The following is a 22,073-nucleotide window of genomic DNA, read 5'->3' as shown; positions in this document are numbered from 1 at the left end:
TGCTTAACAAAATAATCGCGTTAGAATACCAGCGTCAAAAAGCTTCGATTTGTTTCCAGATATACGATAACAGCATAGCGCAAATCCTCGTTGCGAGGGATTTACTAATTTAGCGACAGCATGTCGGGGATGAACGGCGTGAATTTGAATCTTTATCTCAATAAAGCGGTTACATGCCGAGCGTCAGAATCTGTTCCGCGTTCTATGCAAATTTTATCGTACTTGGCATGCTAACGCTTCGCTTAAATCGGCCCACAATCGCTGGTCCGGTATTAACTATTCGCTCCGTCTTCCGGTTCCTAAACGCTTGTTTTACACCGTTGCTGACGCGCGAGACATGTATTGCGTTAAGTTAATAAGGACAGCCGCGGATAGCCGGGATGAATCGAGCCATTAATGCCTCGAAGAAGAGCCCCAGGAAAGTGAGATTTTCCTTAAACGAGAGTTTAACAAAGTTCCCGGTTATTACGACAGAATAGCCAACTTCCGTGATAAGGTGGAGGATAGGAGGGCGAGGCACGGCCAACTTCTCGCTCGCCGGAAGGGTAAATATTTCTTTTTTCCTTTTTTAGTGCGCGAGGCTCAGCAAATTTTTATCTTGAGCGAAAGCATTAATTTGCGAAAAAAGAACGACGACACCGGAAGTTCGGCTGCTACGCTCGCGGACGACGGCCTTCGCTCTTTCGCCTCCGTGTTCGCGTCGCTTTCTCGAAGAGACTACTTAACTTTCATCGCGAAACTTCGGTATCATCCTGCATTTATTAAACCCTCTAGCGTATTTGACGAATATTCTTCGGTATCACTATGTCAATGCCGTATCGTTCCGTCTTGGTAAAATATAAACAATCTTCCCGATAAATTTGCCTCAACGATCTTATTAATGTTTGCGCGATTACGCGATATTTGACGGTCGTAAAACTAAAACAGTATTCTCCGCAGTTACGTTCTTAATTAACGTCAAGTTTGACGGAAATGCAATGGAAACCTCTCGATCTTTGACGAGGTTGAAGAAACTTCACTAGAAGGACATTCATTTTTAAGTGAAGCGAAATAGTTCTCAGATATCCCATCTTAAAATACATAATGAACTTGTGCTTTTGACAAAATATTTACGACCGCGTATATTTTAAAGTCTTGACAAATTACATAGCCGGCGTCTCCACTACACCTTACGTCATTCGCACAAGAAGGTGTCTCGTAATACTCTACAGTCAAACTAAAGCACGAAGTTCCGTAAGAGGCTAATGCGATGCAATATATTCGTGCGTGTATCTGTGTTAGATTAATTAGCGTACCTCATGTAAGATTTCCACGCCACGTATAGTAATTACACCACGAATATGATTCGCGCTACCCGCCCTCTTGTAACTCAAACGAGTAACTCTATAGGTTGTTTCACTCCTTTTACGCTACTTAAATAATATCAAGTAATTACATCACAACTGTTATATTGTCTCGCTTTATATTATATTAATAGTACCAATGAAATACGAAGTTCATATTACGTAATAATAATTGACGTAACGACTAATTACAATGCAAAATTTCCACACGGGGCATAATAATGCAACATGCGCCGCACAATGTTGCGATTGACGTACAAAGGGTAATTATATAAAGCTTACGATTAATAAATGCTGCGCATCGACTTTGCAGAAGGAAGCACCATCTGCATGTACAACGTTTAAAGACTCATTTAACCGCGTTGTCGACCGGTTGTAACGCGTTTATGACTGCTTATTAAATCCATTGTGGCGCACGGCTCCTTGTCGAAACGTTATGTTTATGCACGACTATGGTTGTCTCGAGAGACGTATAATCGCCTTAAAATATTTCCAATTACACAACTGTCCAATTACAACTGCACAACTAAAAAAGCTTCAGCCTTTATTGGGAGTAAAAATTTTTATACCATATAACGCTCACATCCAATTTTCGGATTTCTTTATTATCAATAAATTTCGTGAAAAACAAGAATAATTAAAGAGTAAAAGAATACAAAATCATATAACACTAGCGTATACAATTTTGAAAAAAAAACAATTTTAAAACCTTATGCATTTGGAAAAAAAATTGTTTGAAATACATATAACATGAAAAATTGTTTATATAAAAAGTGAAAATATATCGCACGCGTATGGGAAAAATTATAGAATTTTATAATTATTGTATTTTATAATTATTGTATATTTTCTATATTTTCTTAGATAAACTTCCTAATAGTGAGAACAAGATTTTTTGCATTCTTTCATAGAATATTTTGCAATACTAAGTATTTTAATATTTTACTAGATACCTTTAAAGCTTTTGTGCACATCTTGTTTCAAGTTTTCTTAAAAGTCGTATTCACGCGAGCTCTATACTTATCTCGAACTTCTCTCAATGTAAATATGATCCTGGCAAAGTCACTTTTTAAACTTTTCTTAGACTCGTAAAGACCGATAAATGTTTAACTCGTCTTTGTAATCCGATAGTCATTTACTAGGAAAGACGACATCGAGAAATACTGGGCACGCACACATTTTGTTACGACACGAAATCTTTTAAATTACACTTGCAATTTGACAGTTGGAAAATTTTTATTAAAGTTAAGCGGTTTTGCGATACACGATACGCGTACATTTTTACATTACCTCTTCACACACACTTTCCGCACGCTTCGGCGTTTTTGCAAGAGAGGATTTGTTTGATGTCACCATGGCTGGCAACCGTTAATACTGAAAGAGTAGATAGTTAAATAATGCTTTTTTACGAGAGGCGATTCGTTGTCGAGGATATATAACAGATTATATATAGTGTATATCAAAGCGAAATAGCGGCTACGATGTGCAGAACGGGTTGAGGCTTAGCATACGAATATCCGATTCTCTGTTTGTGGGTTGCTACGGGCGGTCTGATTTACATAGTTATTATGATATTATACGGCTGCAAAAGGATTTTTATCATCAGCGCTGTCTACGCCACGAAGAAGGAAAGGAGGTACAAACCGTGACATACGCTTCCTTTTCTTCCGCATCGTTTTTTTTATCACATTCACAGTACATTCTCGCGACAGATTGGACGATATAAATCTGTCAAACACCATCTCTCAACTTTCTGTATGTTCTTTTGGAAGTTGTCATTTCAATTATAATGAATTTTGTTTGTAAAAATAAATAAAAAATTTTTAAAAACATCTCCGTCACATATCTTAAATCTCTGTTTATATGTTAAGCATATATTTCACTTCTATTTAAAATCGATTGACCTTAATTTAGATTTGTTATTTTGTATCGTTATTAATGTTTAATTCTTGCTATTTTTTTTCTAGTTTTCCTCTTTTTAACTTGTACTTTTTCGATATTTACATTTATTACACTATTTTTTAGTGATAGCGTATATAAATGGAAATATTTTAAACAATAATTGAAACAACGAGATGAAATTTGATGTTTACAACAGATGATTTTCCACTAAAGATATTTCATCATCATTTTGAGTTCTATTTTAATGTACCAATAAAAATGCAGACTTTTTATAATTTTTTGTAACCAAACCGATGACATAAGCGGATTATTGAACCATCACTCTGGAAGTTGAAAGATTTTATAACTTTTCTTCAACTTTATTAGTCTGCAGTAATCTCGGTCGCTTACTTTTATATGCGTAAAATACGATTAATTATTGATATTAATAATTAATTATATAATCCCTATTATATAATTTTTATAATATTTATAAATGCTGATTTTCTTCCATTAATTATCTAATCGTAAAAAAATTTTCCAATTTATTTTATTTTTTCTATTGTATTTCCTTACATTTCTTAAATTATGACGAATATTTGAAATAAGTGGAAATTTATCAATCTAAAAAATAGTTACATGAGATTACAAAAATTTTGAAAAAATCACAGTTAATAACAGAATATTTATTTATAATAACAGAATATTTATTTAAATTGAGTGAATTAAATTAAATCGTAATAATAGTTTTTGCAATATTGAACGAAGAAACATAGCGAGAAAACTTCTTCCTCGTACCTTGTTTCAAATTTTATGTATTTTATAACCAAAATGTAGTCACCCTATATTCTAGAGAAAATAATCATAAACGAACGCAGTCGCGATGTGGGCAATTTTCCAAGTGATTTTGGTAAACACGTGTAACGGGCGGGAGAAATCCGTATTTCTCACAACCCGTGGCGAATGTCGGCAATCGATCAACGGCAAAGAGAACTCGACTTGAGAACCTAATAAACGCCTGCCCGGCTCTTCCTCGCTTCGACGAAGGCTAAGCGGCGCGATACCAAAGCGGATTATTGAAACGCCACTCGAAGTCGAGGGGGAAAAGTCCGACGGTCTTAGCCAGATTCGCGGGATTTTAAATTCTCACGGCTCGAATCCCTGCCGAAACTTTTCTCTATTGCGCCGCACCACTTCGAACCGTAAATATATATTGGCTCGCGTTAGTTTACCATTCCACATCCTTTCCACCGCCCTTTCTACAAGCGCAAGCTGTTACAACGTTCGACCTCCAAATACCACCGTTGCCATCCCCGTTGCAGACGTAACCACCTTCTGGTGGTGGTGATGGTGGTGTCGGTGGCTCGCTGTCCTCAAACCGATGCATTTGGCGCTGCTGCCATCGACTACGCCGCGATAATTCCATTTCCGCGAAGCGGCGCGAATTTCTTTCCCTCTCTTTCTTTCTCTGTCTCCGTCTGTCCTACTTTGTCGTGCCTTCCCTGTTGGCGTCTCTCGTTCGCCACGATTCCTATCTTGAGTCCAACTCTCTCGAAGACAAGCTTCGATCCCGGAAATTAGTAAGATCACACGTGCGGAACACAGAGGTTTCCCGGCCTGTTGGAGCACTCTGTGTATACGTATACGTCTGTACCTTAACATGCATACCGATACACTGATACGATACGATCGTATGTAAGTCGACGCACACGATCGCGTTACACAATGCACGTTGCGTTGCCCTCGCTCGGTCGATCGGTTAATACGGCACGGAAATGTGTACCGTCCTGAGACGGCGGCGGTGAAAAGTTTACCGGAGTCACCGAGAAATTTACAAGCGTTCAACGCGCTCGATCGAGCGCCTTGAACGGCCGTTTCAATGGCTTTTTTTTTCGTTTCTCGGGCGAAAATGCGTTCGACATTGAGCGATGCCGAGATGAACGCAACCGAATCCATTATTCTGAAAGGCAAAGGCACCCGACGAAAAAAATTAATGTAAACACCCTGCTACGCAGAGTAAAGCTATTGGAACTCTTTTTCACATCGTTCTTTTTTTATCTTATATATAATAATATTACACCCTGCACAGTGGTAATCAAAATTCTATTTAAGTAAATTCCACTCGTACTTGAAATTAACTGAAAATCAAGGGCGTGCTATACATATGTATTAGTATAGTTTAGGAGTTTAGGTTGTAAACTGTCTGAGATTAACTGCATGACGGTATTGTATTACGCAGGCGTTGCACATTATGTGTTAGCATCGTTAGAACATATTTCGTGTAAGTCGCTTTAATTCACTCGCGTGAAATACAAAAATTATTAGCACGTTCCAGCGTTGGCCGCGTTTGCGGCAACAAAGGATCCATTACGTGGAGCGTAAATTGAAATGATCCCCTACGAAAGACGCGATTCGACTTGTTGCAATAAACGCGAACACGGACGGCTACCATTTGCCTGTCGACGTGGAGAAAATTAGATATTTCGGCATTAATAGAAGCGATATTTTTGCACCTGGGAAGACAGTTGTGTGTACGGCGTACCGGTAAAGTGCGCGCGGGAATTTCGCAACAGAAGATACAGAGCTGTAAAAATGCGACCGCATCTGCCAACATTTTTTATCGTCCGGCTATAAGCGCGAACCGCGCGCGAGGGAGTGCGCGGAATTGTATTTATAACTTCGGGTCTCTTGGATAACGACGGTGCACGTGTGTGCGGGTGCAGTGCGGATACACCCGTGTTTGTACCCGCGTGTACGCAAATAACGTGTGTAAGCATATATTACGCACTCGCAATTCACCTCACGCTCCTTGGTTCCTTTAATACCAGCCCGCGCACGTATGCCTGCACCGGAGTGCGTCCTTAACGTGTAAGAAGATTACTACTAGTACGTGAGCGCGAGCGAGAAACTATGCTTCAAACTATTCCTCATTCGGGCGTATAGGTGTAGGACATATTAATATTAAGCACATACCGTGCAAACACGTGAGCGAAGCTGATCGTATAACCGGAGTGTGATACAGTGTCTGGAGAGTTACGCACTTTCCCTGGTGTACGGGCTCGCGGAAGTCAAACTACGAGGAGTGATTGTTTCAGTGTCATCGATAATTTCCGGATTATCCGGCGGGCGAGGGTTCTACCTAAAATCAAAGTTTAGGTGCGTAAATCAATTTCGTTCCTTTTTGCGTAATTTAAATCCTTTCAGACGCTGTCAGTGTCGTAAATCTTGAGCGTTTGTTTAATCATAAATGATACGATAAGGGCTTCCATATTTTGCACTGCAACAGCTTTCTAATTAGCGCGCTAATTAGCGCTACATCTAAGCATGCCCCGACGGCGAAATAAAACGCTGCGAAAAGTTCCGTTTATAAATCAGACTGTTCGAGCAAAAAATTCCTTCCGTTAAATCGCACTTATTAAGCTTCATTTTACTACACTCTTCAATCAGTAACGAAAAGAAATTTCGCCATGTCCGCGTCTCTAAAAGAGTCAGTGCTTCATTATTACGATGACATTGAAAATTAAATGATTGAAAGGTCATAATTAAAAAACGAGATTTAGAGAAACTTAGGGAACGAATTTCTTCGCTTAATTTCAAATTTTACGACAATTGAATACTCACGAGAAGATACACGAGTGCCTGTATATTCGCAATTGCGAATATCCCAGAAATGTTCCGGCACTGATGTATACCTATATAATCGCAAATGTAATTGGTTCTATACATGGTCCAACGTCCTTAACGTTACACATTACGTCGAAGCTTCCTCGGCGTTAACAGCAGTGCTCAGATGCGAACGGCTGCACGGCCTCGAGACGATGGTCGAAGCTGTACAAGATGTGTTGTGTAAATGCAGTTAACTACGGTAACGAAACACGTTTTGTCCGCTATACTGTGGACACGCATATGTATATATATATATATATATAATATTGTATACTAACATCTACAGGATCTCCCCGTGGAATACTATCGGAGAATGGTGTCCGTGTTGCACCTGTGACACTAAATGTGAAACTTTAATCTCGCATCTTAATCGCACTTCTGACGATCAAAGTAGTATTTCTGAAATTTTACCACGCGATTACTACTTGCTACGAATGTAAAGCCGGTTAGGTTTAATATTTTAATCGCCGGAAATAATCGGGGATTATTTTCAATCTCTGGCTGAAAGCACGATTAATTATACATCTATATTCATGATTCGCCGTCGAGTTTGCAGTCGTATTTGACAAATATCCATTTTGCAAATTGCTATTTAAAGATTCCATTGTTATTTTACATTCATAATAATCCCTATATGTACTTTGAATAGTGAATCCGAAAAATAATTGATCGTTTGCTTTCATGTCTGTGACTTCGTTTTAAATTTATACTTTTCTCCACAGATTTATGTAAAATGTATTTATGTGTATATGTCGGAGTGAGTTAAAGCAGCAAAAGCTCCTAAAGCTCTGTTTCTACCTTGCCCACAATGTATCCGTATTATGAATTATCTGGAATGACGCATCACAGCGCGAATAGGCAGACGTATTGCGACGTCACGTATTACGCAGATAGACACGTACGAGTATATTACACTGAGAATCTGACATCACGCGCGTATCGTGGCATTTGATAGATAAGATTGTTACACTATCCAAATGATAGCAGCATATGCAACTTGCATTACATCATCTCTCTTAATCATTGCACGAATGAAATCAACACATCCGGTATATCGATTGCTTCTATCCTTCATATCATCGTACACATATCGTGTAATATTTTCTGAAATGAATGAATATTGACACGAAACTATATGATTAATTTCTGGAGAATTTATAATTTATTAAGAAAAGTGATTTATTGTTGATTTTTTTAAAGAAATCATATCTCCTGAAAAAAGATACATGTTTTTTTAATATGAGATATAATAATAATTATTATTATTAATTAATATGTGAAAATGAATATGTGATGTTGTGTGCTGCAGGCATTTTTAATTGAAGTACTAATTAATAAGCTTGAATAATTATTATGGTAAAGAAATAACTAAATAATTCAATGTTTTAAATTTTTATTATTTATTTAACATGATAGCTTTTAATTTGCTCTAATACTAGAATAAAGATAGAATATGTTAGAGACGAAAACGTTCCCTTAAAAGCGACTCAACTAAAAAAAGTTTTTCGGAACAGAAGAAAAACTTTTTCAACTTAAAAAAAATTTTTCAATCTAACAGAAAATTATAGACTAATCAAATGATATTGACAAAAAGAATATACTCTTAAAAATATCATCAAATCTCATGAATGAATGAATAAATGAATACTTTATTGATCCCCTCGAGGTTACAATTATATACAATATTAACAATAATACTCATTACATATTTATACGTAATAAATCATCACACAAATGTCATTTTTGTTATTTTCGTTTCATAACCCTTAAGGGGATGCTGGAATGACCAAATTACATATCACATTACAGTCGTATAAAAATCTTCGAATTGACTAAACGGAATAAAAAATCCTTTTATAGGATTAAAGTAGATGCAAAATTAGGAGGTGGTGCAGCGGATTTTATACTAAAACCGAAAGAATGTTAAAAAATTTTTTAACTTTTTTTCGATTTTAGCACAAGGTTCACTGCACCTCTTAATTTTGCGGCTACTTTAATCCTGTAAAAGAATTTTTTATTCCGTTCAGTCAATTCGAAGATTTTTATACGACTGTAATGTGATAATTTGGTCACTCCAGCACTCCCTTAAGAATACCTTTTCTGAGCTATGACAATTTTGATATCGTACAAATTGTAACAAATTCACAATAATTAATGAAAAGTGACATAATAGTTTATATTGCTAATAGTTATATTTACCTTGATCAGCTAAAATGATTAAATTTAAAATGAAACATTTTTTTTTTAAACTTTGATCACCAAAACTGTTTTAACTCTAAATGTTGTCTCTAGAAGATTCTCCGTTTTATTTACAAAAACACGACAAATCAAAATGTGTTACGTTCGTAAACAGTATATTATGATCTCTTTGAAAATCTTAAGAACGACACAAGTGCTATTTGGCAGAAGTTAATTTACTTTTCATGATTAACAGAGTAATCTTTACCTAACTTATTCACGGTAATAATTCGAAAATCACATTTTTTAAATTGTATCACTTTTAAAATAATGGAACGAAAACATTAATCTTCGTAAAGATCACATTCTTTTAACAAATGTTTTTAGTAACGATCTTTTGTATATACGATTATACTTTATTTTGCACCGAGTTTACTTCTTCGAGTTCAATTTTTGGATTAATTTTTGACATCAACGGATGAATATTCGCGATATTTGCACATGATTATTGACGCGACGAAATTATTAGCGAATCTTACTTGCAGATATTTTACATTTAAAAGCATGAAACTTCACTTGTTCTGTACAAGATCAAAGGATTACTCTTAACAAATTTCGCTTTAGTGCGCATTTTGTTCTCATCTTTTTTCATAATGCTCCAGTTTCAACTATTGGTTATCGGCTATTGAATGTTCAATGGAACCGCTGTCAGTTGTCTGAAAATGTTAGACAAGTAGGTGAAGTTAAATAAAGAAAATGGCAGATATATATATATATATATATATAGGTAAAAGCACATTTATTATATATTATGCGTATATTTTCTTTTTAAACATCTAACCGAAATATGTAAAAGAGTTAAGAAAATTTATTATATCTATCTAAAATATTCAATGGTCTATAATTTCAATAATATTTGAATGATATGTCTTATTGGAAATTAAAATAATTTATTTCAAAAGTTTAATTTCATGGTATACCTTCTGTAATTTCAGAAATTTGCATATGTATTGCAGACGTATTGCTCATAGTTGCAATTGAAATGAGCTTGTCGGAAACGGATATATAAAACATAAATAAAAATAAAATCAGGAAGGAGAGAGGAAAAAGAAGGAAAAGAGAATGTATAAACGACCTATCTGTTCCTGACGTGTATCAAGCCTCAGGCGCGTTTGCTGACACTTAATTGGCCAATCCTTCCGCATACATAGGTCACGTTTTCGCGTGCCCTGCCGTGATCCCGTTTATTCTGTATCGTGCGCATAAATATCGCGCGTTAGATTCGTAAAAGGATGACTTACAGTGGTCCGCCTGTCCATACACTGGCGCCTAAGTGGTAAACTTGTAAGTGGCGAAATAAAGTTGGGCGGGGGTTCCGCGTGCGCGCGCGCACGCTACCGTGTCTGTGACAGTTTAATTAATATCTTTCATCCTCAAAGGAAAAACTTGGCGAACTAACCGGCATAGACCCAGTTGCAATGCCGGGCCGGACTGGAACCACTTCAACTTCGGACGCAACGACGACGTCGTCGACAATCCCCCGCCAACCAGGACGCCGGCTCCATTCTTCTCTCGCTCTCGTTTACGTCTCTTGTCTCGCAACTACTCTGATAAAGTTCTATATACCTTTCTTCCTTTTTCCTTTATGTTATGGACGTTTTTGCGCTTTATCACTACCAAACTGTAAGATACGCGCGACTGAGTATTTTCACGTGACAAAATTTTGCTCGCAAAAAATATATTAATCGTAGGAATGGAGAGATATATTTTAATCGTATTTGCAAGATACTGAAGAATACAATGGATATTTTTTATATTGTATTAATTATAATATTTTTCATACAGTATTATTAAATATAGTATTATTTTTACATGGAATATAAAATGCTTATATTGCATACAATATAAATGTGTATGTCTGTATGTGTGCTCGTATTTTTACAATTTTTAATACAGTATCGACAGTTAAAAAGAAGTATTATGTACTTCCGTTTTGACACACGTACATTTTCTGACCGCGTATCTCTGAATGTACCGACGATTAACTTTATAAAATATCGCGAGAGTGATAATGTGCTCCCGGCTGTAGAAACCGCGAAAGAGGGGAAAAAAATGAAGGTGATCTGATGAGTTTGTAAGCCACGCTTTCTGAACAATCCGTGAAAATAAACGTGCGTGAAATCTGCATGCATCGAGTTTACTCTGCAAACTCACTGCACTGCCATGTCCAACGTCATTATACCTTTCGAAATATTTTACGAGCTGTAGTAGTTCATGTGACACGTATATTTCCTCATTAAATTAAAGTATTTCAGTTTAAGTTGCTAATTACGGTTTTCATGAATTATTCAGGAGATCATTGCACGATCAAAAATGAAACGAGGAATCCTTTGATGAATTTGCGAAAAGCTAATTGTACTGTCCAGTTGTTAACAAATACGAACAATGAAATTGCATTTCACATTATATTTGTAGTAATACGTGAAAGTATTTTATCTCTAATTGTTGACATTTATTGCGTACAATTTCACGGAAAGCTCTGAAAAAGCATTTAATAAGTAGTAAATTTTTTTGTGACTGTACTGCGACAAAAATTAAATTACTCTCGGTTTCCTATTTGTTTAAACGAAAGTCTGCTTTAAGCTATTTAAGTCACGCTTTCGTGTGTCGGAATGAAATTTGCGCGAGAAAATTTTTCTCCTTTTCTTCGCCGAACATTATCGGGCTTTATGATAAAGGCAGACAACGTATCGCCTGCGCAACACCGTATAAATCTACCCACGTATAGATAATATTTCACAATGCATTATTCAGATTTTTGCACAAAGCTTTATATGCTCCGCGGGGAAACCCTTCAGACGTCGCGGAGTGGATACCGGCTTGTGTAGCAAACACGTGACGTTACGGCATCTCTTTACCACTTGGCACGCAACGAGAAGTGATTCCTTTTACTCCGATTATTGCCAGTCAAATATTACGATAGTCGATGCGATCATCGACACGAGAGAAACACGCGATCTTATCAAATAATTGAAAAACCGCCTGACGCATTTTAAAGAAGATATAACCTTCATATTACCGTGATCAAATTGATCATTCCTAAGAAATGAAATTAGAGAGAGAGAAAGAGAGAGAGAGAGGATTCGCACGTTTAAATTAAATGTTGAGGAAATAATTCTTCTTTCCTTTATATCTCTTAAAAGCTTGACATACTTATATAAAATTATCACAATGAAGTATCTTATTTTACGTGAATTAAATTTTAATAACGATCGTAAAAGAATTAATAAATGTTTAAAAAATTCTAAATTATCTGTTATTGAAAATTTAATTGATCGAACAGTATGGCAGTTGTCGCAATGTAATTTTAGCGAACGAATAAATATTAATTTATTAAACATTAAATATGAGTCAAAATAAATTTTGTTTTTAGATAGATCTATGTAAACCAAACATTTGTTAAAACAATAATAATATTTTATTTCCTTCTTTTACATACCAAATTAATTTCAATTAGCATATTATGTTAAATAACGAAAGAAAATTTATATTCGCGTGAAATACAAATTTATATAGGACACAGTCTCGTATAAAGAATAGTCTTGCGACCTTTGTTGTATTTTAAATTAAAAGATATTAGATATTCAAAGATGGGACCCTCCGAACGTTTACCAATGTTTACGGAAGGGACCGGGAATAAAAGATACTTGAAGTGACGAGTGTCCTTTATTTTCCCGACGGTAATATGGGATATTTGCTCGCTCGCATTCCTCGGCACGTGCCATTAACGCCAACGAGAATTTTCGCGCGATCTCCTCTGTGCGACGCGGAGAAGCAAGAAAAAGAAAAACCAGTCGGCAATATGCAGATGAGTATATACGGGTATGTACCTGATAGCGTCGGATTCGTCGCGGACGAGGAGCCGTCTTGGCGCATGGCGTCACTGGTAATTGCCGTTCCGCCGAGATTGGTGCTGTAGTCTTCGAGAAGTACGCAGCACAGTAATAGCCGTGCCACCCTCATTCTGAAAGAACGAAAGAAAAGCTGAACGAGAATAACAAACCCACGTTCTTTGTTAACTCGCGTTTCCTCTCTATCCCTCCCCCCCTCTCTCTCTCTCTCTATCTCTGCATCTTGAATTTCACAAACTACAAAAAGGTACGAAGAAATTTCCCGATATTTATTGCCTTTGGATACGATTAACCCGCGGTAATTGTTATGAGGTGTAATGTATATGACGCGAAATATTTTGATACATTTTGATTAATACTCTAACTGTACAATAATTAATTAATTAATTAATTAATCATACAAAGTGAATCGAAGCCGAATAACGATAATAGCATACTCGCGAAATGTTTGCAAATTATTCCAAAATGTTTAAATGTGTTAATACAAGCAACGGTTATTTAAAGATGTATTAAAATGCACAGTGTTTTATATCACGCACATTATGTTTTCGAAACATTGCAACTTTAATTACGATTATTATAGTTCATTTTATCAGCAGTGAATGATATAGAAATGTTTCCAAAATTATTGGAAATGTTAGAGAAGCTTTCGTATTTTCATGTTCCACGTATAGCTTGAAAAATATTTTGTCCGCTACTATATCGATTTGCACGTCAAAAAGCCAATTTTGGAAAAGCTAAACATTTTATTGATGATGATACTTGAAAAAGCTCAGTTTTGAAAATCTCACTGAAATAGTATATCTCGCGTATTTCACTATATCTCATAGTGTCTCGCTATGTCTTCTTATTTCTACGTGTCGTTGAAGTTTATAATATATTATAACTGTAATTTTTCGCGAATTTTAAATAAAATATGTAAATGAGTGGACAGGGAAAAAAATATAATTTAAAATTAATATTAAGGGACTAATTATAATCTGATCTTAATATTTATTTATTAATTTAAGATACAGAATTTTTTCCCTATCCACATTTTTTAATGAAATCTCTCAGGAAAATATTAATCCTAGAATCATAAATTATTGTAAACTTCACGACGTACGATGATTAAGCTATTAGGAAAAATGAAAATATAATATTAATGATCAACATTTTCACTGTACCGTGATATAACAACGAAAAAGGAAGAAAGAGAATTAGTGTCAGAGACGGAAATAATCTGGAGATTAAAAGTATGGGACGATTTATAACGAACTACACGACGTATAAAACTAAAAACTATACACTAAACTGAAGTAAAGAGAGGTAAACGGCTCACTTAATCGGCCGTGCCTATCGCGAGAAAACGAAGCTTTCCGGGAGTGAGGCCACCCCTACATAGCCACCCTCGAACCGCCGAAGGCGGTGGGCGAACCAGTTAACGTGTTGTGAGAACTTTCCTCTCGTTCACGCCGAGCCGTACCCTTTTTCTTCCTTTCGTGTCTCTTGGTTTTTTTTTGTCGTTTTCGAGTGTGCTTCTCCTTGTCTCCTTTCTCGATCGATACATTTGTCAAGCGACGTATAAACGCCGCTAAGTTCACGGCAATTCCACGGTAATGTACGAGGAGACCGTCAAAGTGTTTTGCTGGACTTGGGTCGTACATCCTGGGACGTCGCCCTTCGGGGAAACACGCGCAGGACAACTATCCTTTACGCCATCTCGTAAATAACTATCACGGCTGTTTAGTGGCAGAGATTTCAGTCCGCATACGATGTGGAATTTAGCTCTCCTCTTCGTCGCACTTATACGCCGCACTTATACGCCGAGTAACTACTCATTCTTATTTATGACAGGACCGAATGAAAACCCATCTCGGTTTTGTCTTGCACCAACAACGTTCTCGTTACCCCTCTTTTACCGAGGCTATCCCTTTTTTCTCTCACTCACCGGCACTCCACCGTTCTTCTCTTGGCACGCCAATGTCAGATTATGAGCTCTTTGTCCCATCACGCTTACGTGTGATCGATGGTCCTTGCGGGCCGAGACGAAGGGAAAGATTTACCGACGAAAGCGCCGTGATTTTTTGAGAGATTGAGGTCAAGAGAGGTATACTCGAGATATTATATCTCTCTGATTACTTTTGTCACTTTTGTATCGCGCGAAAATACTTTCATTTTTGAGCATCACCACGGGATATTCCCGTCATCACCACCGTCGCCTTCTTCGGCTCTTAATTTCGGTCTCACTTCCCGACTGATACTCTCTTCCTTGGGGTTCTTTTACCTCTCGGGTCTTTAGAAGCAGCTTCTCCTCTTGCAATTTTATCTGATGGAAGCCAAGGGAAAAATCCGGTGCCAAGCTGTTGAGCTCGAGTTTAGCTCTCCGGCCGAGCGAAAATATCCCTGGCGTTCGGTTATCTGCACGTAAAAAAACAAATATTGCTGATCGAGATTTTATTTCCATCTCTGACTTACGATCTCTGTTGCACTTTCTCGCGTTCTCGATTTTAATCCTCGGCGGCACATCGTAAAGTAAAATCTTGACGTATCGATCGCGATCGATCTTGTGTGATAAATTCAGACGTCTTCTTGTACCAGACTTGTCGGAGGCATCTACTCTTTTTGTTCCTTCCTTTTATTTTATGAATCCGACGATACGGAGTACTTTCGCGTTCCATCTGAGGATCGCACATATATCTTCGCGGCATCTCAATTCGATAAGATACGGGGGAGAGAAATCCGGAACCGCACGCCCCGAAGAGACGCTTGATTTATTCGAGCACAGCGAAAATCTTTTATTCCTCAATTATCGTCGCGTGAAAATATTTTAATCCATCCCTCGGAGTTTAATTCTCGCTCCATTTCCGCTGCTGTAATTTCCACGGCTCGATTTCTCTTTGTCTCTCTCTCTCTCTCTCTCTCTCTCTCTCTCTCTCTCTCCCCTCTCCTCCCTTCCTCTCCCTCTCCCCTCTCCTCTTATTGAAAATATTTTTCCTATCCACCCTTCGGATGCCTCGTGTCTCTTCGATTGGATGCATTATTCTCATACGCCTTTATTGAATTTATTATCCTGGCTCATCATTACTCACTGCATTACCGGAATCGCTTCTATCGTTTAATCCCGATTTACTTTCTCTTTCTCTCATTTGCTTATTTCTGTCGTCGTAATATCCGACGCCACCTACAAGGGTAATTTTCTTATAAAGCGCAAAGTAAAAGCGTGCACCTATATAAATCTGATTTTCATTATTACTGCGAGCCACTCACTGCGGAGGGATTGACAACGTGATCTTCTAATAAAGAAAATCTTGCCTGCACAAGTAGAATTCCATAATTCTACTGGCACTTTACTCTTTTAGACACGTTTACCACAGCACGGATGTTTACCCGCAAACAATCGCCACAGGAAAGAGTCAGGTGAATGTTACCGCTAAGCCGGAATACCAATCGGTCCTGCTGTACAGTAGCGTGATAGAAACCGCGTTCGGGAAAATGCTAAAATCCTAGAAACGCTAAACGAAAAACACGAACCCACGGAGATTTATACGCGACCAAATTTTCCTCCCGCGAACGTAAATTCACTCCTCGCTGTGGAATAATGACTGTGAAAGTTTCCTGTTCTCGTTTCACTGCGGGAATTTCAGGATTTTCCGAAAAAGGATTAGTGCGAGCGAGAAGCAAGCGAGAAGCTCGGTACATACGTTTCTTCTAAGTCTTTTATTCAACACGTTAAAAAAAATAAAATTAAAGCTGAAGAGAGTGAAAAACAGTAAACAGTCATATCACAGCAGATGTTACTTTTATAAACAAATAAAATGATTCAAATAAAAAATATAATTATTAGAAAATAAAATGACAAGTTTTCCTAAAAATTTTATTTAAGAATTAAATATACGTATTTTGCCGTTTCTTGCAATACGTGTATATATAGATATATATATTTATTCTGATCATTTATTAGGAATTTAAAACATCGAGTTAAATCTATAGGCGTAGATACAATACAATAAAATTAGAATATACAAACTTGATTCTTTATGTTTTAATATAATATAATATAATTCAAATCGGATTTTGTCACATTAATTTGCTTGGATCAATAAAGTTTTATCTTTGATAAAATTCAAAGAAATAAAATTTTAAGTATCATTAATTCTTCAAAAATAAAATAACCACAATATGTATAATTTTATTCTCTCATATTCGTATAAAGTATGTATTAGGAAAAACTACCACTTTTAATTTTTCGTTTATATACATTTCTCTTTAATTTGGCTAAACTTTAAAATTCATATATGTCGTATTCTCGACGAACAGTTTATCGTTTCGTGTCATGATCAATACCAAGATTGGCAGAATACATAACGATCGTTATAAAATACGATGAAATTGCAACGTATACATGAAACACGCGGGAGACGCTAACCTAAAGTGACATTGATCCCTATCGCGCGAATAGAAAATATAAAAAGTGATATACGACGAAAGAATTTACTGGCGTCGTCAGCGGGCTTAAACTGTCATTCTCTAATAGGCGTTCTCTTCAGCCTGTCTTGTCGATTTCCAGTTCAACGAATTGATCGTGCTGGCCGAAAATCGTATCCAAGCTGAGTTAATCGCGTCTGAAACGACATTGCGGAAAAACTCCCAAGCGGCCGATCAATTTACCAGGAGACTTTATCTCGACAGCGTTCTCAATAATCTTTTTTTCTTATGATAATACACCTCCTCGTCAAATGGGGCAGATTTGATTTCGTCCCGCGCCAAGGAATCTCCGCGATCCGCGATCCCTCATACTGACGACGTTATATCACTCTGAAAGATTTATTCCAGCTATCGCCGTCGCACCAAATCGCTCTCTCCCTCTGGTTCTCCTCCATAAATGCGAAGAATAATTCCAGCACATAATACCACAGACGGACATATGTCTGCTTTATGAGTGACCGGCATTGTGCGCACATGGATTAATTCGGATATCACGCAAATCGTGCATAAACATCATTTCATCTGAATAGAATTGCTTTAAACGTTCTACGACGATAAATTCGCATAATCACGTTGCTATGCGACATTTAGTTTCTCATGAGGAAACATTAAATTGGAATTTCTATATGAAAGAAATATAGAAATATGTTTAATATTCATGGAAATATTATCTCACAATAGAAACTTTCTGAATAGAATTTCCAAAAATTATAATTTTATTATAAGAAATATCTATATTTCATATTATATATATATATATATATATCGAAAATCCTAATGTAATGAATTTTATTTGATAAAGCGAATTTTAATATTATTTTACAATCTCTTTCTTCAAATGTATATTTCTCTTAGACTCCTAGCTCCTTTCGATTTATCTAGATAGATGTTATATATTTTTCCTGGCAAAACTGAAGAGATATGAACGAATGCATTTTTAATGTCCACATACGAAGAGTTCGATAATGGATGTATTTTGTGCAATACCCACGTCATCGTCGAAAATTGATCTCTTAATAAAAATTGTATGATATTCTCAGACAATGCGGATGGATTCTTTTACGTGTTACGCTTCTATATATGTAAATTGATAAAGAAAATCTATGGTTTTTACTTGGATGTTATATATATATATATTTCTTTTAACTATAAAATTTTTTGTATTTATATTAAATAAACATAATTTTAATTTGTAAAATAGTTATCAAGATATTAGAATGTAGCACTTTATGGAGATTAATTTTCCAGAGATTATGAAGGAAAACAAAAATGAAATTTAATTAAATTTAAAAGAAACATAATTTTATTGTAAATATTAATATTACTACGAATTGCATATAAAACATTAATATTAATATTTATATGCACATAATATATTAATTATTCAGAAATATTCTTCTAAAATATTTAAGCCAGCAATATTAATTCGAACTTTATTTTTGAAGTATAAATTCCTCGAAATCGTAGTGATCAGATATATCTCCTCGTAAAACTGTATAGCATCGTTACACGCATCTTTACTTCCACGCACTTTCTTTTTCCTTTGTATCGTACGAGAAACGCGCTCGGTATGCGACTCGTATAATAGGAGAGGGGAAAAAAAAGAATATCTAAGCTGCAGCACCCACGCATAACGTGAAATATAGCGCAATAACTCACTACTTGCGTCAAAACGCTCCAAAACATCCTTTTAACAATATCGTTTACGTTAACATCGCAGTAACACCGGTTTTAGGCGTCGATTTTTATTTGAGATCCCGGCTGCCATGTTCAGCGTCGGGGATAACTTATCACGCAAAAAGAACGCAACTGCACTGCAATTGCATCGTGGCGAACTAACGTGAGCATATCTCTTCCTTCTCTCTCTTTTACTTCAGCACACAGGGCATCGCGTCGTCCAAATTACAAAGACCACTCCGCACCCACGTCGACAATGAACTGTTATCTACATGTCAAACTCACTCCGGTCATACTGAAGAGATTCAGAACCTCGAGCGTAACCTCATCGCTTAATGGAAGATATTTAAAATTAAATTAACTTCACTGTCAACTTCAACGAAAAATTAAAAAACAAAAACAAAATAAAATTAATATAATTTCGAGGAATAATTACCTCGCAAAGAAAGTGTAGCATTATACTGGCAAGAGTATGACACGGCGCGCCATATACGCGCGTATATCCCTTTTTTCCGCTCTTTCGTCCGCGTGCTTTTTTTTTTACTTTTTTCGAATAGACCCGCGAATTTTGCACGTTTTCCGGCGAAGTATCACTCGCACGATCGTGAATTCGCGCGACAAAACTACCCCTCCGTCGACGGACGCATTCCCGGGCGTCGGGACGCGTGTACTGACTGCGTCGAGCTGGCCGCGCCGTCGAGCGAGTCGAGAGAGCGGCGTCGGGACGCTCGTCGCGACGGGACGCGCTCAACTCGCATGGCGCAGGCCCGCAGGACTGTACGGTATCGCTTTTCTTCTTTCTCACCGATTCTCCTAGCTCTCTCTAGCCTTTCCCTCTCTCTTCCTTTCTCCCCCTTTCTCTCTCTATCTCTCTCGTCTCTTCTTATCTCTTTTTCTCTCTCGTCCTATCGTTCGCACCGTTGGATATAATATTCAATTTATTATGTACCTTTGATACATGCGGACCGCCGCGCCGGAAAAGTGGGAGGCGCGAATGTACGGCAGCCACGAGCTGCCGGCTCTCCTTCCGGAGTAAAATAAAATGGGGAAAATATGAGAAACGGGAGAATGAAAGAGAGAGAAGAAGTGCGAAAGGACGAGAGAACGAGATTGCGGTGGTGGTGGAACGTGACGGTGAGGAGCAGAACGGACGGAATCGGCAGCGTTCCGCTCGAGGGTGAATTGTCGAGATATTGTCGATCGGGCAGCTCACCCCTCGATAAAGCGGCTCGGTCAAAACGTCCTCCTTTTTGGTGCTCGACCGGCTGACGAGCGGGAAAAAGAGTGCCCAGGACTGAAGTGCCGATCGCTATGTCAAAGACGAGAGAATGAGAAAAAGCACGACGTTGACGAGAACGACGACGACGACGACGACGACAACTAAGCGTCAGGGGATCGAACCGAATGCGGTCGTGCGGATTTGTTCGCAAACGTTCGTTTTTCCGCTAATTGTTGACGAACGAGCCATCGTTAGTATTCGGATTTAATCTCAAGGGATAACATGACGACTTTATCGCGATTGATATACCTATCTAGAATCCCGCAGGGATAACTGATCCGCACAGTTATTTAGGCTTAACAAATCCATGGAGCTGAGCTCAATACATTGCAGATGTTCACATATATTTGCACATCATTTGCACCTGTACACACATGATTTTGAGTAATTGTGCAATAAGGATTTCAGGAAAAGTAGAATTAAATATAGCTTGTAATTTAAAGCTATGTAATTTAAGGATAATAAAAAAATAACAGTATAAGAATTAAGTAATTAACCCATGTAAGTGATATAGATGAAACAAGATAATTAAAAAATCTCAGTTTTTATTTATATAGTCCATAATTAAACAAAAACAAAATGTCTTGGGCTAAAAACCAAAAGAACCGAAAAAATTTCTATGTTATTATTTCACATATAATAATAGTTAATCAATGTAATGTCAATAAAAAAAAGTAATTTAGATGTTATGTAAAATATGGATAAATTAATCCGACAATTAATGTTTATACAGTATTTTTTTTATCTAAAATTCTGAAATATCTTTGTGAACATTAAAGATAGGAAAGGATGAATCGAATCGTAGAAAAAACTTTTAAAAGGATGACATAATCGCGTAATGTTATATCTGTAATAAACTTTAAGATGTGCCATCTCGAAGAGTAAAGCAAAGTACCTTGCATATCGCGAACTTTTATTCTATCTTTCATCGTAATGAAAATTTTACTGCAAGTCCGTCGAATCGGAAATTTGTTTAGCGAGAATTAAACGCCACTATGAAGATATGCCAAATAAGAACCAAGCTAAAGGTAAAGATAATATAATTAGCTATTCGCCCAGCTTATTAAAAGTTGCTTTAAGAAGTTGGTAAGATACGCGAGATACTTTTAATTCATGACAGCTACCTTTCATTGAGAGATTGTTTTCAATTGAAATTCTTTAGAAAAGAAATAAACATTTCATTTTGAAAGAGATATTAGATTTATATATTTTTTCAAAGGTACAGCATATTTTTTAAACAACTTTATATAAAGTTAATTGATCGTCGCGATAAAATAATTATTTTTTTCTTATCTTAAAGCTTATTCTACAATGGGTTTTTTGTTTCCTGTTTTTTGCTTTTTGCTATTTTTTGTATCTTGCCTTTTTGCCTTTTATCCCGTTTTTCGTTTTCCGTTGCTCGAGATAAACATTAACGAACTTCAGAAGAAACAGAAAACACAAATCAAGAAATATAATTGTCGATCACACAAAGAGGAAAAAAGCAAAAGGTAAAAAGCAAGAAACAGGAAACAAAGAGCACATTGTAGAACAACAATAAGTCTTATACATTTTGTTTCTTTCGAGCCTTTTAAACTATGAAATAATTAATATTTTTTTAATAACTAATAACTTTAAGCCTTATTTATAGATTTTTATGTAAAATGATTAACAGCATAATTAATATTATTG

The 22,073-nt window shown here is 36.6% G+C and overlaps 2 protein-coding genes across 3 annotated transcripts in view; one reads left to right on the top strand and one right to left on the bottom strand.

The window, feature by feature from the left end:
* Positions 1-19,798, bottom strand: part of LOC108721258 (lachesin) — a 53,731-nt gene extending 33,933 nt beyond the window's left edge. Inside the window, exons 1-2 of one of the 2 annotated variants that reach the window (XM_018445712.1) lie at positions 19,560-19,798; positions 12,959-13,092 (exon numbers count right to left, since the gene is read on the bottom strand). In XM_018445712.1, coding sequence (XP_018301214.1) covers positions 12,959-13,091 — 133 coding nt within the window. In that variant the 5' untranslated portion in view covers position 13,092; positions 19,560-19,798. Of the gene's footprint in view, positions 1-12,958; positions 13,093-19,559 lie in introns of those variants that run through there. The other variant, XM_018445713.1, reaches the window with a different exon arrangement.
* Positions 1-22,073, top strand: part of pygo (pygopus family PHD finger) — an 88,640-nt gene that overhangs the window by 12,968 nt on the left and 53,599 nt on the right. The window lies entirely within an intron of this gene.

The sequence above is a fragment of the Mycetomoellerius zeteki genome, unplaced genomic scaffold (assembly GCF_001594055.1).
Source record: "Mycetomoellerius zeteki isolate Tzet28-1 unplaced genomic scaffold, Tzet1.0 scaffold164, whole genome shotgun sequence".
Classification (NCBI taxonomy): domain Eukaryota; kingdom Metazoa; phylum Arthropoda; class Insecta; order Hymenoptera; family Formicidae; genus Mycetomoellerius; species Mycetomoellerius zeteki.
This window is presented reverse-complemented; position numbering and strand designations above follow the sequence as displayed.